Below are 17425 nucleotides of genomic sequence, written 5' to 3'. Positions count from 1 at the left end.
GAGGCATTCATTCTATAAAGAGAAACATCATCTTACAAAAAGAGTTAAGAAAGGAAGCCTTTTACAGAGAAGCTTGGGCAGGCATCTCCAAAGTAGGCTGACACACTACAGGACATTATCTTGGCCTAAAGCTCTAGTGATAATTTGAGTCTAGCACATGGTATGTACCAATACGCTTGCCCATCATGAAGTCAAAAGACACGACTCATTTCCAACACTAGTGCGCTTGAGTATAATCTTCTTTCTCCATTTTTTACACTGTTTATATCAAAATGCTACGATAATTAATGGGCTGACCTTTCAACCTTCAAGAGATGTTGGGTCCTTGACTAGGCTCGTGGCCCCTACTTCCTTATACCACTTGTGTTGTATAGTAAGAGCTCAGAAATATTGCAATTGCATCTACGCTTAATCCCAATATTTTTAGCTCCTTAACCACAAAGGCATGTCTTAAGCTCTGTGATATTCTATTATGAACACAGGCCAGTTGTAAATTGAATGTTGATGCAATGTTTTTCATGAATATTAGCGAGGATAACTCGACCCTTACGAGACAGAGAGACATAAAAGCGTCCCGGGGGAGGGGGGGGGAGGAAAGAGAGAGAGAGAGAGAGAGAGAGAGAGAGAGAGAGAGAGAGAACTGTTTCCTTATATTTTGATTTGTGAAAATTACAGAAAAAATGTTGTTGCCACCATCAAACATGTTTCTTGGCAACGAGTATAAATTTACAGACGAGCATGAATAGCTCTTTTTACTTCTAAAAGAATTTGACCATTGTACAAGCTATATGCTGTACAAGATATGTACCAAAACTGTGTTGAGCTATATTGGCAAAGGTCCAAAGGGTCAGGTTACGACTGCCTTCTGGTGGATCGAAGTCGCCCAGCACCAGTGCTTCTCCTCCGCCGCTTCGCTTTACTGTGATAGTCATCATCTTGATCCTCATCATAATCATCATCAGCAACATCATCATCATCGCTATACCCATCCCGATCATCAACATCGGGAGCCTTCGACAGAACAGGTGCACTTTTCCGGCGCCCTGATCTCAATGTAGGAATATGACCATTTTCGGGCATTTCTACTTCCTCCATGTGCTGCACTGCAGGGACATGGGAGGACCTATTTCTTTTCCTTACAATACTACTCGCATATGCAGAGTAGTCCATGGTGTCTTCTTTCATCAACCTCTTGAAGGCCTGCATATATAACAAAGCTTTGGTGAGTTCTGACGAAAAGATTATTCATTGAAATTCATAGCATTTCTCCACGTTCTGCCAGTAGGTGTGAATGCCTGTCTAGGAAGTGCCAGTCCGCGTTAGGCTAGTTTGTGTATGCATGTGTTTTTCTGCAGAGGCAGTGACAATGGTGTGACACTGAGGCAATTTTATCCGGGGGGGGGGGGGGATTGAAATAAAGGCAGACATGCCCTTTCAAGTCTTTAGCCATACCTGGTACTGCTCCAACATCTGTTTGATGGTCTTTGTGGAGCCAGTCGGAATTCCTTTGAAGCTAAAATCTTTGAGAGATTGTCTGGACAAAGTCTCCCCTGCCTTAATTGGCTCTGTTGGAGTGAATATCTGCTCAAAGTATATCATAGTCAATTCTCACCTAATCGTCTTTTGCCCCAATTAGACAACTTGCAATGGACATATTATTAGGTAATTATGCCAGCCTACACTATACCCTTCGAGACTGGCTTAAAAGGAGAGAGAAGTTGAAAGGAGCATGAATGTTATTTATTCCCCTTGTGTACAGTTAAGTACAAACAAGGGTCATTCCACATCATTGCATCATACTTGTGGAATGTGGATGGCAACGCAAGTAGGCTTCCTGGCCACTTCAGCCCAATTCAGCTTTAAGATTATTTCATTTAAACTGCTTCATACCTGGCAACGAGCATCATTCAGATTGTACAGTATCTTCACATGCCTCTTTAACCGCAAGAGCAGCGCTAAGGCCACTGCAGCTAGACATTCAACCTGTAATTCCCCAACTTTTGATTACAAGCTAGTACAACACTACTAAGATTTGGAATATCTGTTGTTTTCAACAACAAAGGGCAAATGGAAGGCCAAACACAGAATAGCTTACCTTCAGCTTCAGAACAGTTTCTTCTGGAATACCAATTGTGTCATCCACGCAATTGCTCTCATTCGACTTCTGTGGATGAACAGCATCCAGGTTGTAAGCATTCTCACTGTCTTGCTGCCTTTCAGCAGCCAAACAATCTGTCACCTCCTTCGCAACAACTCTCAAAGGACCCTCATGCATTAATGCCTTGATATTTGATTCAACCACGCCTGCTCGAACTTGAACCATTCGATTGATCGCGTACACAAGATACAAAGGCTCATCTGGTAAATTGAAGGGTAATGAAGCAAGAATCTCTGTGCAGTACCTGAAAAATATTTTTCAGCGACTTTCAAAAATTAGTTTAGGGCATGCACACACCACCGTGACCTGACAACACAAAAACGAAACCCAACGAAAAAATTCGTTCATCCAAACCAAGAAAAAAACTTATGAAAGCCACTTGGTGCAGGGCCTTCCATTGTGAATTATGTTGTTATCTTACTTAAATTAGAATTCACAGGTTTGCTTAGGATCTCAGTAACTCCCAGAGCACGCAAGACTTATCTAAGGTCTGTCTGCTCATTGCGAGAGGAGAAAAGAAGAAAAGAGACAAAGAGGACACACAAAAGAGTTACACAAACAGCGATGCCCAAGTAGACCCTGATTTACAGACGCAGAGAACCTCCCCAAAGATACCCTCGACACATCCCAGATTCCCAGATGCTTCAGGAACATCTTGTTAACACACCTCATTGTATACCTCCTAATCACAATGTGGGGGATGAGCTCTCCTATGAGGACCACTTCTCCTCACTGGAAAAATTGCGAAATTTTACAGCTGAAAAATTAATATCCAAGTGTTAGTCTTCAGCATCTTTTTGGACATCATTTAGGTTACTTTTATGTAATATAATTGGCTAAACCTTTTGTATTTAACAGTGGGGTTTGAGCCTCCAAGTGTTCATTCATATATCAGCGTGGTTGACTGGGCAATGCCTTTTGCTGTTGCTGCGAACACGCGATTGTAAGCCGCGTCGGTAAAGTGATCTTTCTTGGAGTCTAGGAGGTCTTGAGCACTAGCAAATATAAACCAAGACATTTCTAATCTGGATAGTCGATGACTATGGAGAGCGGTCCAAATCCTTCCTGGAACAAGCAATGGAAGCATCCTATCACCTCATACTAAGCAAAGCATGGCAGATTGCAATGCCTCGGTCTTTGGTGTTACCCTACAAACTCGGCATATGCACTGTGTGCTGCTCTGGAGGCATTCCACTATATCTCCCAACCTCTATCTCTAGTGTTGTTTAGAAACACGTTTGCACTAGTCCAAAACGTTTCGAAACAGAATTTCAAGACGCATGTCTTTCCAGCATAATCTCGATTCATTACTTACTATGGTAATATGGCTTAGTGATCAGTGTTTCACTTAGTTGTTGGCAGTTGTCGCCCAGTATGGCTGAATCTTGATGAATATTGTTTTTTTTATTGCCCCCACAAACCCAAACACCTCTCTCTCTCTCTCTATGCACAGTTGCTCCAGGCCTCTCAGTAGAGGAGTGCACTACTTTATTGACTGAGACACTACATGATGCAGCATCAGAGGCATACCCACACACTCAACCGGATCGGAGGCGACATTCTGGGAGCATGCCCCAGAATAGTTGGTATGATGAGGAGTGCAGAGAGATGAGAGCCCAGCTTCAGAGGGATCTTCATTTAGGAGTCATCACCTACAGACAGTCGCGGATTGCTTTCCGGCGCCTTGTGCGAAAGAAGAAACGAGCTTACCTGGCCCAGATGGAGCGAGACTTGTATCAGTTGTTCTTGAGTAGAGACTCAGGCGAGGCATGGCGACTCTTCCATGAGCACTCCCCTCCCCCAGTGATTACTTCTCCTGATGTGTGGGGCCAGTATGCGACATCGTTATATACGGTTCCTGGGCAGGATCCCCTTCCAGATCCTACAGAGCCATGTCCACCTACGAGCACCTTCTTTACCACTGAGATGGTAAAGAGAGCCATTGACAGGATGAGGACCAGGAGGGCTTACGATCATGACGGTCTAGTAGCGGAGCACTTTATACATGCTAGGGATATGCTGATGGAGGTTCTTGCAGTGTTGTTCAATCGTGCCATGTGTGAGGGATTACCTGAGACTTGGAGGTTGTCTACTATTGTGCCTATATTCAAGGCAGGTGATCCTACAGAGCCTGGAAATTACCGCACTATTATGGTTGGACACACACTGGCACGATTGTATGCATCCATTATTGAGCAGCAGTTGAGTAACTGGGCAGAGGGTGAGGGTGTACGGGCAAAGGGACAGGCAGGTTTCAGGAGGGGTTTCTCCACTCTTGACCATATTCTGACACTCAGAGCTATCATTGAGGAGGGCAGGTCACATGGGAGACGGATTTATTGTAGCTTTGTGGATTTCCGCAAAGCATTTGACATGGTACCGAGAGCTCGACTGATGCGCAGACTGCAGGAGATGGGGGTGCCCACAGTGTTGATTTGGGGGATTATGGCTTTATACAGATCAGTGATGGGACATGTACGCACCCCAGAGGGGATATCTGACTTAGTTCACTCCACTATCGGGGTGAAACAGGGTTGCCCATTGTCTCCTACTCTATTTGGTATGTATGTTGATGAGGTGTCTGATTACATTGACAGAGAGGGTGATAGAGGTGCCCAGCTGGCAGGGACGTGGATCCCATTGTTGTTATATGCTGATGATATTGTCTTGATCTCTGACTCACCAGAGGGTATGCAGCGACAGTTGGATGCATTACACAGTTTTGCAGAGGATAGTGGATTGTCTGTAAACCTTGGTAAAACCAAGGTCATGGTGTTTAACACCACACCGCAGTGGATCAGGAGATCGGCACCGACCTTCACGTATGGTCAAGAGATTGTGGAGTATACAGATGCATACACTTACCTTGGGATAGTCTTCACTGGGCCGAGGTTTTCTTTGGGGAGAGCAGCAAAGACTAGACTGACCAGAGCTTATGCGGCCTTGGGAGGCTTGGAGAGGATGTGTTCGCAGGTTCAGTTCCAGGAACCTCGGACAAAGTTATGGCTCTTTGATACTTTAGTAGCCTCAGCTATGATGTATGGGGTACAGGTATGGGGACCTTCTGTAGGCCAGGATGGTTGGAGAGGTATGGAGAGGCCCTTGGTATCTATGATCTCCCGATTGATTAGAGCCAAGGCCTCCGTACCTCACGCGATCATTCGAGCAGAGCTAGCTGCCCCCCCCATGGAGATTGAGGCGCTTACCAGATCAGTGTCCTTTGTGCACAGCCTATGGGATACTACTAGAGACAGATATGCTAGATTGGCCCTTGAGTCTTCCAGACAGTTAGCTCTACAGGGGGACACTTCATGCTGGTATGCACAGATGACTTCATGGTTTCAGACGCATGGCTTCACCATGGACAGGTTGCCCCCTTTCCAGTATTCTCTTCAGGCACCCTCGCTGTCTCTTACACGGGTGGAGATCACTAGACTCATTCGTCAGGACCTGATCCAGCTCGACACCAGGAGGACATGGATAGAGCCGCCTCAGGAGTTGAGCACAAAGATGGCTTTCTATAGAGAGCATCTTCTCCACCTCACAGGAGATGGGTTTGTGATTCGACCCAGCTACATGGACACACATATGTCTCATGGTTTGCGTTGTGCCATTGGTCAGATACGCACATCCTCACATCAGCTCGAGATTGAGACCGGTAGATTCAGAGGGATACCAGCAGACAGCAGGATATGCCGATTATGCCAGAGAGAGCCAGAGACAGAGTTGCACTACATATGTCATTGCACAGTGTTCTATGAGATACGGGGGCGTTTCCACTGCTTATTCAGAGAGGGTTTTGGTCCTCTATCTAGGGTCATGAGTTATGAGGATCAGAGATGTCTTGGACTATATCTACTTGAGTTACACAGGTATAGAGACACTTTACTGGGGAGAGCTAGAGAGAGGCAGTCCCAGAGACACATTACAGATTTCTTTTCACTAGATATGGGACAGCCAGAGGAGCAGCCACCACTGCAGAGCTCGTCCCACACTCATTCGACCACTACTGGCACTCTCATCGACCGAGCATTGGAGCTACAGAGATACAGACGACCGCGACTGAGGAGAGGAGCTACACAGCATCGACGGAGACTACAACAGAAGATTCGAGCCATACTCTCTCGACATCCAGAGTGCAGATGAGGATGGATCCTCACCATTTCTTCCATCTTTGTTTCACACACTGTTACATCCAGTTTACCGGGTACCTATTGTATCAGCTGCTACACCCACGTAGTTTTAGATTGTAGTAGTAGTAGTAGTATTTTGTTCCACTTCTAGTTCTTTTCTAGTTCTTTTGTACCCAGACATGGTATTAGATTCACTATTTTGTAACTGATTGGTCTCATAGGTCATTTTGGCCTTTTGAAGACGTTAATATAACATTTCATTTCATTTCATTTCTCTCTCTCTCTCTCTCTCACACACACACACACACACACATTTTGAGCTTTCATTCCCGCACACATTTGCACTAGCTCACACACACTCCCTCCTCATGCTCACATATGAGAGAGGGGAGTCACTTCAATCAAATACTCCCATGAAATCAAGCAAGAAGGTAGCAAAGGACGACAAGATGACGAGAGATGAGGTGGAGGCGGCCATCAAGCAAGCCATTTTGGCTCAGAAGAAAGAGACGGACAGTGCTCTCAACATCGTCAATACGGCCCTATCGGAAAAGATCACGACTCTAGAGGTGTTCCTCTCAATAGCAAACTGGTAGCACAAAATGAAAAAATCGACAAACTAAAAGAGTTGGAGGACATGCGCTCCCGGACCAAGCTTGAGGAAGGAGAAATTCAGCCATCCATGGCAGAAGAGCTGAATATCATTAAGGCGCAAGTGCTCACAATCCAAGCGGAGGAGGAGAAGGCACGGGAGACCTTTTCATGGGTAGAGATGCTCACCCGCACCAAGAAGCAAGTAGAGGAAGCAGACCAATGGATTCTAGTGGCCAAAAAAGGTAAACATGAAATGCCCACTTCCACCTCTATCATCAACATAACAATTGAGGAAGAGCAAAAAAGGAAAGCACGCACTCTGCATGTACGAGTTACAGGTGTCAAGGACAACCAGCAATGTGGAGGAGGAAGTGAAAAGACTCTATGCATGTTCGGGAATCATGAAGCCAAAACACATCAGACTATGGAGAGTGACCATAGAAGAGAGGAAGGACTTCCTAACACGATAGCCAACTAGCACAAGAGAAAAGGGAAAACTCGCCTTTTATAGAGGAAGTAAAGTGATAGTACTTGACAAACACACCGCATGACGGTGCGCAACCTATGGGACTAACCTAAAGCTTGTGGTATAGAATTGCAATGGCTCGTTATGATTTGACCCTATCATCCAGGTGGTTCGCAAAGATGAGAGTGCCTGCTATATGTGGGTCAAAGTTAGAGCAGAGGAGGACAGAGCTCTCTACATTGCCATATGTTACTTCCCTCCTAGCACATCTCATTATGCTTCGCTTAAGGGGGGGTCACCATACATGATACTAGATGAGGATATTTGGGAGTTGTCGAGGGATGGAGATGTCATCCTACCTATGCTAGGACAGCATGTCATCAGGCATCTTTCTTTGATACTTCCAAGAAGATGTTGAGAGAGCTAGACTCCAGAGAGATAGGGCTCTCCAGGACTTCAGAGGATGCTGAGGAATTTACGGAGTATGGGAGATATTTGATCGAGATGGGCAATGAGACCGGCCTGCAACCTTACAACGGCAAAAAACTTTGGCTTTCACCCAATCTTTACATTGATTAACTTTATCTGTACTTCACAGATAAAGTAACTTCACAGATAGACCTAATACTGGAATTCAACACTTCAAAACAAATCACGTCTTGATAGATAGAGTGCTCCCAAGCAGATAGTGACACCCTGTTGGCCCCAAAGGTTGGCTGCCTTTTCAATATTTCTTTCTTCCAATTAAACTTGGAGGAAAACCTGTAAACATCTACGAGCTGTCCCACTTCTATTGGGCTGAAAATGGCCTATTCTAGCCCAATTTCGGCAACATAACGACAGTAGAAGGCTTCACAGACAAAATCCCCATGTAATAGGTGTCTTTCTGCGCGAATTAGAGCACTTTCATAAACCTGGCGAGAAAATACAGCATGCTGAAATCACTACTTTTCGCCTCTAAAATGCATCGGAACACCTGTTTACACAGGCCTAGCTTCCCCAAAGCTCGTAGCATCTTTATGCATCAAAAAGGGTCAAAACCCAAAACCTGCAGATAATTACAGCAAGCTGTAATTCTCTGTTTTGGGCTCCGTTTTGAGTGCCGGTCACATCCGTAGCAAGCCCTCGAGTTCCCACACTTGTAGAGCTACTTGCCCTTTGATTTGGACGATATTTCTCGTGAGAAATGTCTCCAAATCAGCATGTACCTCCTTGGGATTAGCAGTTAGCTAATCCGATACCTCCGACTGAAATAAGCATATGCACGACCGTGGTAATTCAACTGAACAATTAAAATATATGACTATTACTACTATCAAAGCAACACAACCATGCAAGAAAAGAAAAAACGGTGTCTCTGCAAGTACTTAAAGAAAGGCTGAGTATAGGCTGCGAGCCAAACATCACGGTTCTGTATTCATTAAGGGAGAGAGATCCATCTAAAAATGACCTCTTTCTTCTGTAAAGCATATAGGGGTGAAACAATCTCGGCAAAGCTTCGGATGAACCTTCTGTAGTAAGAACATAATCCCAAGAAGCTACTTACTTGATGCACACTCTTCATGTCTTGATTGCTTCAACCTTGGCATGATCCATTCGGACACCATCCTTTGAAACTATGTGGCCTAAAAAGTGGATCTCTTCCCAGAAGAATTCACTTTTCTTGGGGTTAATGAGCAACCTGTGACTACGCAACTCTTCGAACACAATGGTCAAGTGACGCATATGCTCCTCTTCATTCTTTGACAGACTATCATGTCATCAAAGAATGTGCCAACAACCTATCTTCCGATCTATCATCCTATTAAACGTAGCAAGAGCATTTGTAAGACCAAATGGCATCTCTAAGAACTCATACAGACCAAATGTCGTCCTAAACGCAGTCTTGTGCACATCCTCTCGCGTGATACGAATTTGATGGAACCCACTTTTAAGATCTATCCCGGTGAAAATTGTCGCACCCTCTAAACGGTCAAGAATATCATTGAAATAGGAAACCTGTTCTTGACGGTATTCTTGTAATCAATGCACATGCACCAAGAGCCATCCTTCGTCTGCACTAGAAGCATTGGGGAGCAAAAGGGTGAAGAACTAGGTTGAATCATACCTTTTTCTAACAACTCCTCTATTAGACTCATAATCTCTTTCTGTTGGGCCACGCTAACCTTGTAGGAAGGTCTATTTGGTGGGCTACAACCAAGCACAAAATCTATCGCATGATCCTCAAGTCTCTCCGACGGCAACTAAGACGTAATGAATCAGAAAAACGGTCACTAAACTCGCAAAAATGCTGACCTTTCTATATCTAACACGAATAAATTTGACTGACAATTATCTGTAACATCAAATGCAAAAATCAAGAATGCAGAAAGATGATTTTTAATTACAAAATTCATAGCCGAAGCTCATACAATAGGGACAGACTCTTCTTTTAGCTTTACATCTAGGATGTGAGTTTTGTCCCTATGCTGCAGGGTGACCTTTTTGTTGAAGACATCCAACACTCCATGTACACTAAACGTCCATGGGATTCCCAACAACGCATCGCACCCTTCCAGTGGCATGATTCAAAATTCTTTTGTCTCTACATAGTAATGTATGACTTAATATGTAGGTGCAGCTTTCCAATGATGGGAGTAACACACTCTAAATAGCCAAGACATGCCAAACCTGCCTCTATTGTGTACCCATCTCTTCAGCTTTGATGCCCAACTTGATAGCAACTCAGGTGAGATAAAGTTTGCCACCTTGATAAAAGAAAATATGCGTTGAGATTGATCCCTGACGTTACCCCACGCTCTGCATAACTCATTGGCATCAAAGTTTGGCCTATCGCCCACCATATCTGGCACTATACCAGTCGGGACTTGGGCTTCTTTCGTTTTTTGTCATGTTTGCCTTCTCAGTATGCTGGCCTCTTTCTTTGTGGACAATTTGTAGCAAAGTGAATAGGCTGCTCCCAAATAAAGCATTTATTCTCAGCCACTAAAGCCTTCTTCTCTTCGAAAGATTTGCGCACAAAAGGCTTCTTCTTCTGTTTCTTAGCATGTGCTGGAGATGTCTCGGCTGAGTCCTTAGCTTTTTTCACTTTCCTGACCTTGGGATGCTTCAAGAGTCGCTTTTGCAAAGGGCTTCTTTGCTGAATTTTTCTTGGACCGGCCCCCTTTTACCATGCCACGGAATCCACTGTCTTCTACCTTCACCAAGGCATGGCCAATGTTAGCAACCTCCATAAGCTGATTAAGGGTGGCCACTCTGTTTTTGGACAGAAAAAGTTTGTCTTTGAGCCCTAACTGACTCAGCAACATGCGAACCCTACCCTGTAGGGACACATAAGGGATCTGGGCTTGAGCCTCAACGGGCTCTACTAAGTTGCCTTGCCTGTTGTGACATTGGTGGACCTTGCAGAAACTCCATAAACCTGGATCGAGTAAACACATTCACAGCAGCAACCAACTGTGTCTTGAAAGCATCCTCGTCTAATTGCCCAGTCATTAACCCTTGAACTACGGTGCAATCACACCAAGAAAAGGTTCAAACAATGGTGGCCGTGAACTCTCCCCAACCTCGAACATTGGAGGAATTCCTGTTGTCAATCGTTCTTTCAGACATAATGTAATTCCAATTTGTGTCTTCGCCGAAAACCGACCAAGGCTCACTTCTTGAGAAAGAAAATGATCCTGTCCCGGCGATGGAACCATGAAACTGACATGTAGCCTTACAAGGGCGTTAAACTTTGTCTTTTACCCGATCTTTACGTTGATTAGCTTTATATGTACTTCACGACACAAAGTAACTTCACAGATAGACCTAGTCCTAGAATTCAACTAGCTTCCCCACCTTCCCCAAAGCTCCTGGGACTTTTATGCATCAAAAGGGTCAAAACCCTAAATCTGCAGAAAAGTACATCAAGCCGTAATTCTTTGATTTGGGCTCCGTTTTGTGTGCCGATCGCATTCGTAGCAAGCCCTCGAGTTCCCGCACCTGTAGGGCTACTTGACCTTTGATTTGGACGAGATTTCTCGCAAGTAATCTCTCCAAATTAACATGTACCTGCTTGGGTTTAGCAGTAAGCTAATCCGGTACCTGTGCAAGAGACTCTTGCCTCGGCAATCGTGCATAAACCCACATAATTGTACACACAAATGAATAGCGCTTGAGCTGGGCATCACGATTTTGTAGAAGGAGAGAGGTACATGAGAGTGGAATCATCGTGCTACATAAGACAAAGAAGGCAAGCTTTCCACAAAAGTTGTGATCACCTGCACCAACTACTCACAAACAATAGCTCTCAATGAAGTCAAACCAGCCCCCAAACAGCCCAAATCGGTTTTGGGCACCCCCATCAGCTGATATGTCTTACAGAATGGCTCTCGACTCACCAAGTGTCCAGTTTGCCCTCTTGAGATGATTTCCTAGTACCCACCAACTTCTGATATCTCTGCGAGGGGCCTAAATGAATTCAATCGAGCCTAGCCACCCTTTTACTACTCGGATTTCAGTGCCAATCCGGTTGTGCCCTGGCCTTCACTGCTGCGGGTGAAACTCTCGGCCATCAACCGTTTCACATTATTGGCCATACATTATCCGACCATTTGTGACTTTAAAAAGAGGGTCCCATAAATTAAATAAAAATTCAGGGGAGGAAACCAACACATAAGGTTAGTGTTTGTCACAGTCTCATGACATAAAGCACATAGATTGGCTCTTTTAAATGGCCTTGATCGATACTCCAGTTCAAGCACCTTCACTTGCTTTCCTCGTAGACATGGTGCTAGCAATGTGGATTATTTTTTGGCTCCCACATCACTTATACCATGATTTCAGGACTTATCAGTCTCACTCAGACCTGTTGGAGTGGCTGTAGATCATGGTCAAACATCTTTTGCAGTAGCTTTTACTTACACTATTGGTGGCTTTCGTCATGCAGCATGTCACGAGGCTGTGACAATTACTAACTTTATTTGTTGGTTTACTTCCCTTGATTTTTATTTAATTTTTGGGACGTCCTTTTTGAAGTCACAAATCACCAAACATTATATGGCCAGTGTGAAACAGTCGATGGCCGAGCGATTGGTCCACTTCCTCTAGTTGCTTTTTTGTGCGGCTGAGCACCCTTATCCATAAAGAGGTCTTCCGTGCTTTCTTGTCCTCCTTCGTTGGGATGGTGAACACTTGCGCCTTAATGGAATTCAGTTCTTTTGCTATGGAAGGTTGAATTTCTTCATCTGCAAGCTAGCTTCGGGAGCGCATGTTCTCAAACTAGAGAGAGAGAGAGAGAGAGAGAGAAGCCCTGGCAAGAGGAGCCGTACGAGCTGCACGCCGCGAACCCGAACTCTGTGATTGTTCCGCAGCTCTTGCCTCCCTCACGCAACTTTTTGCCCGCCCTAGCAGATCCCTTGCCTTGCCATCGTGCAGTCTTGCTTCACGCTATCTGCATCTTCGCCTTTGCGTTGTTCATGTTGCTGTTTTCGACGTTCCTACCTTTGCAATGCTCAGCCTCTGACGTGCGCTAGTTCTACTTTGCATTGCTTGGCCTGAGATGTGCCCGCCTTGCTAGCTTGCAAGCCCGCCATAGTCCTCTGCCAAGAGCTACCCTAAACGGTTTCCATCAACGAAACCAAGCCTACATATGTTTACGTACAATGTGCAACACCATTTTATAAGCCTCAGTTTGGGGTTGCCTCGTGCAAGACATTCCAGCACGCCTTGCCCACACCCGTGGGCTTTCATTGACCTACAACCCCCAAGGCTCCCCGTGAGGCGTTTCGCCATCGCCCATACATTGCAACGCCTCTAGGCTTCATTTTGTCACCAATAGCTTCTGTGGAGATTCACAGTTCCTCCCCACCCTAGGCTGTTGCTCACTTGTTCTTTGGATTAGGTGCTCGAACCTTGGCGTTTGGTCTGCAACGATGGTCTCGACTGTGTTGAAAGTGGATACCACTTGGAGGGTCTCTTGGGTCCTGCCTTCCCTCGTGATACGCTTGCCAGTCTTCTTGGTGATTTTGATGCGGCTCACATTAGCAGTTTCGAGTATTGGTTTGTGGACGGGTTCATCTTTTCGTTTTTCTTTCTTTATGCTTTGTTTTGTTGTTTGCGTAGTGTTTTGATTTTTGTTTGTTTGTTTGAGAGAGAGAGAGAGAGAGAGAGAGAGAGAGAGAGAGAGAGAGAGAGAGAGAGAGAGAGAGAGAGAGAGAGAGAGTGTGTGTGTGAACTTGGTTTTGCTCGTCTTGGTTTTCTTGTGCTTTTAACACTAAGTTTCGGGCGTTTGAGTGTGTGTGTGTGTGTGTTTTGGGGGTGGGGGTGTGAGTATAGGTGAAGTTTGTCCTAATAGTACTTTCTTTTCGTTTTATTTTGGTTTTGTTGATTGTTTGCCTTTCTTGATTGGTCTGTTTTGGGTTGTTGGGTTGTTGTTTTGCTCTCTACTCCCTCTACCAAGTTTCCATACTAGGCTTCCAAAAGGTTGTTTTCATTATAGCCTCCTCCACTGTTTTCTTGGAGTTTCCTCCCCAACTCTAGTCCACAGGAGCCACCTTAGTGGGTCTCTATCCTAGTTGATATCTCCTTGTCAGCTCTAGTGCAGTGCATTGTTTCTTAGCTTGCGGCATCCTCTTGCAGTTTCTTGGTGATGTCTCATCTTAGTTATCAATTGCCCTCCCCCTTTTGTAATCCACTACCTTTTTTTTGTCGAAATCATACTAGTTGTAGGAAATGCGCGACGATAGATCTCTTTTCATTGCAGATGTTCTTGTTCTTGTCACCACTAGTGGCTTTTGGTGGTTCAGATTTTTGATATACAGTAGCTTAGGATTCTTTGGTGGAGGTGCCTACCCTTCAGAGGCTATTGTCATCCTCTCTCCACTTATTAAGCTGCTAGAGCACTTTTTACTCTCTCTAAGAGAGATTTTTTACCTTGGCTTTTAGTTTCTATGGTTTACAATGTGGCGAGTTGTATCAGGTTCCAGATTGATGTACTTGCCCTCAGAATCAGACCATTCGGGTGTGCTTGAAGGCTACACCTAATTGTAGCAAGCCCTTGCAATTCCATACCGCACGCTTTAGGTTGGTCCCATAGGTCGCACATCATTTCGTGCATTTGTGAAGTACTATCACTTTCCTTCCTCTATAGAAGGTAAGTTTTCCCTTCTCTCCGGGAGTCAGGATCTCGGACATGCATTCTTCCCCCCCCCCCCCCCCCCCCCCCCTCCCCTCCCCCTCCCCAAAGAAAAAGATCCTTCCATTAGTTAATAAAACTGCCCAGTGGGCTGCAATCCAAAGATCTTTCCATTTATTAATAAAACTTCCCGCTGGGCTACAATCTGCCCTTGCTAGAGAGGGCTACATCAACATGTGGAGAGAGGGAGACTCTCCGAATGAAAAAATAGATATGTACAATGAGGCTAAATCAGGAAACCGGAGGAGGAAAAAGCCACACTGATGGACGATACTGCCATCTAGGCGCACCATGAACCATGGTGTGCAAAGGCCCAGGGCACCAAAGTCGCAAGAAGGCCTCACAGCGCTCCCAAATGCCATGCTCTCATGTCTCTGCACTCCTCATCATACCAGCTGTTCTGGGACATACTCCCAAAAGGCCGTCTCTGCTCAAGCTAAATGTGTCGGTATGCCTCTCGTGCCGCATCATGCAAAGTCTTTGTCAATAGGTAAGTGAGCTTATCTAGAGGGTGGCTCGGTCCTCAGTGCATAAGCATCATTGTAAATAAAATCAGTCTCAAAGGTAAAAATATATCGAGTAGGTATTGCACCTCGTGATCGCTGGATAGGAGTAAACTGAAAGGAAAATGGTCCACATAACGAGAGCTGATCCAATGTTATGCCAGTGGGCCTGGGTCCAACTGTGACATCCTGTATATATGGGATAAAGCTCGGTTAAGCCATGACACAGTCCAATGTGCTAACTGCATGTCTATGTGGGAACCTCGTAAACCCAGATATTGAGGGTGATTCTTGTAAGTTATTAAGTATGGCCAATCACCATCACATATGTCCCATACTCAGTGTACTCCTCATCTTGTGAGCGTTTGTCAGAACCCATATCACTGGTATCTAGCTCTTTGAAGTATCATAAAATATTGTCTGATAAATTCTTGTGCTTGCATTAAAGTCCCCAAGAGAATGATGCCACCATTCTTGGAAAACTCCCATATGTCCTCACCTAATACAGACAAAGGGGGATGTCTTCTACAAGGTGGTTCCATACGTAATGTACGGTACGTATAAGTACGTATTTTACATCGTTCTGTATGGATAATTCTTTTATGTACGTAAAAATACGTACCTTTGTAAAAATTTACTAAAAAACATGACAATTTAGAATATTTCCCAACCCACATTAGAGGTATACAATATGTACCTTATACAAACTACTTGAAGAGACGTTAGTCTTTACTTCACGCATCATCAAGTGGACATTCACTTACCGATTACCAGACACTTACCGATTCACGCATCAGAATTAGAATAAGAATGTGTGTGGGGCATGTGCACGCACAAGACTTGAGAGAGAGAGAGAGAGAGAGAGAGAGAGAGAGAGAGAGAGAGAGAGAGAGAGAGAGAGAGATGAAATGAAATGTTATATTAACGTCTTCAAAAGGCCAAAATGACCTATGACACCAATCTGTTACAAAATGGTGAATCTAATACTATGTCTGGGTACAAAAGAACAAGATACTACTACTAGAATCCATCCTCATCTGCGCTCTGGATATCGAGAGTATGGCTCGAATCCTCTGCTGTAGTCTCCGTAGATGCTGTGTAGCCCCTCTCCTCAATCGCGGTCGTCTGGATCTCCGTAGCTCCAGATGAGAGTGCCGGTAGTGGCCGAATGAGTGTGGGCCGAGCTCTACAATGATGACTACTCCTCTGGCTGTCCCATATCTAGTGAAAAGAAATCTGTAATCTATCTTTGGGATTGTCTCTCTCTATCTCTCCCCAGTAAAGTGTCTCTATATCTTTGTAACTCAAGTAGATATAGCCCAAGACATCTCTGATCTTTATAACTCATGACCCTAGAGAAAGGACCGAAACCCTCTCTCAATAAGCAATGGAAACGGCCCCGTATCTCATAGTACATTGTGCAATGACATATGTAATGTAGCTCTGTCTCTAGCTCTAACTTGCATAAGCGGCATATCCTGTTGTCTGATAGTATCCCTCTAAATCTACTAGTCTCAATCTCCAGCTGATGTGAGGATGTGCGTATCTGACCAATGGCACACCACAAACTATGGGACATATGTGGTCGAACACAAACCCATCTCCTGTGAAGTGGAGAAGATGCTCTCTATAGAAAGCCATCTTCGTGCCCAACTCCTGTGGCGGCTCTATCCATGTCCTCCTGGTATCCAGCTGGATCAGGTCCTGACGAATGAGCCTAGTAATCTCCACCCGTGTAAGAGACATCGAGGGTGCCTGAAGAGAGTACTGGCAAGGGGGCAGCATGTTCATGGTGAAACCATGCGTGTGAAACCATGATGTCATCTGTATACCAGCATGAAGTGTCCCCCTGAAGAGCTAACTGTCGGGAAGACTCAAGGGCCAGTCTAGCATATCTGTCTCTAGTAGTATCCCACAAGTTGTGCACAAAGGAGAATGATCTGGTAAGCGTCTCAATCTCCATAGGAGAGGCAGCTAGCTCTGCTCGAATTATAGCGTGGGGTACGGAGGCCTTGGCTTTGATCAATCGAGAGATCATAGATACCAATGGCCTCTCCATACGTCTCCAACCATCCTGGCCTACAGAAGGTCCCCATGTTTGCACCCCATACAACATAGCTCAGGCTACTAAGGTATCAAAGAGCCATAACTTTGTCCGAGGTTCCTCGAACTGAACTTGTGAACACATCCTCTCCAAGCCTCCCAAGGCCGCAAAAGCTCTAGTCAGTCTAGTCTTTGTTGCTCTCCCCAAAAGAAAACCTCGGCCCAATGGAAAAAAGAGGGCGGGACGGCCAGTGGGGACAAGAAGCCCGAAAAAGGGCATCCCTTGTGACTACGGTTTCCTTGCCTTTGCCTTTCTTGGCGATCTCGTTCCATTTCTCAACCTCGTCCACT

At 45.0% G+C, this 17425-nt stretch overlaps 1 protein-coding gene across 2 annotated transcripts in view; it reads right to left on the bottom strand.

Annotated features, from left to right (window-relative positions):
- Window positions 1–633: 633 nt before the first annotated feature.
- EMB2773 (PHD finger family protein) overlaps window positions 634–17425 on the bottom strand; it is a 133916-nt gene continuing 117124 nt past the window's right edge. For both annotated transcript variants that reach the window (XM_086500944.1, XM_086500945.1), the window contains 4 exons: window positions 2096–2402; window positions 1891–1983; window positions 1453–1581; window positions 634–1200 (listed from right to left, as the gene is read on the bottom strand). In XM_086500944.1, coding sequence (XP_086357070.1) covers window positions 853–1200; window positions 1453–1581; window positions 1891–1983; window positions 2096–2402 — 877 coding nt within the window. In that variant the 3' untranslated portion in view covers window positions 634–852. The remainder of the gene's footprint in view (window positions 1201–1452; window positions 1582–1890; window positions 1984–2095; window positions 2403–17425) is intronic.

This window comes from Adiantum capillus-veneris, chromosome 26 (genome assembly GCF_014529385.1).
Source record: "Adiantum capillus-veneris isolate H3 chromosome 26, ASM1452938v2, whole genome shotgun sequence".
Classification (NCBI taxonomy): domain Eukaryota; kingdom Viridiplantae; phylum Streptophyta; class Polypodiopsida; order Polypodiales; family Pteridaceae; genus Adiantum; species Adiantum capillus-veneris.
The sequence above is the reverse complement of the archived record's forward strand: the minus strand, read 5'-3'. Positions and strand labels throughout refer to the sequence as shown.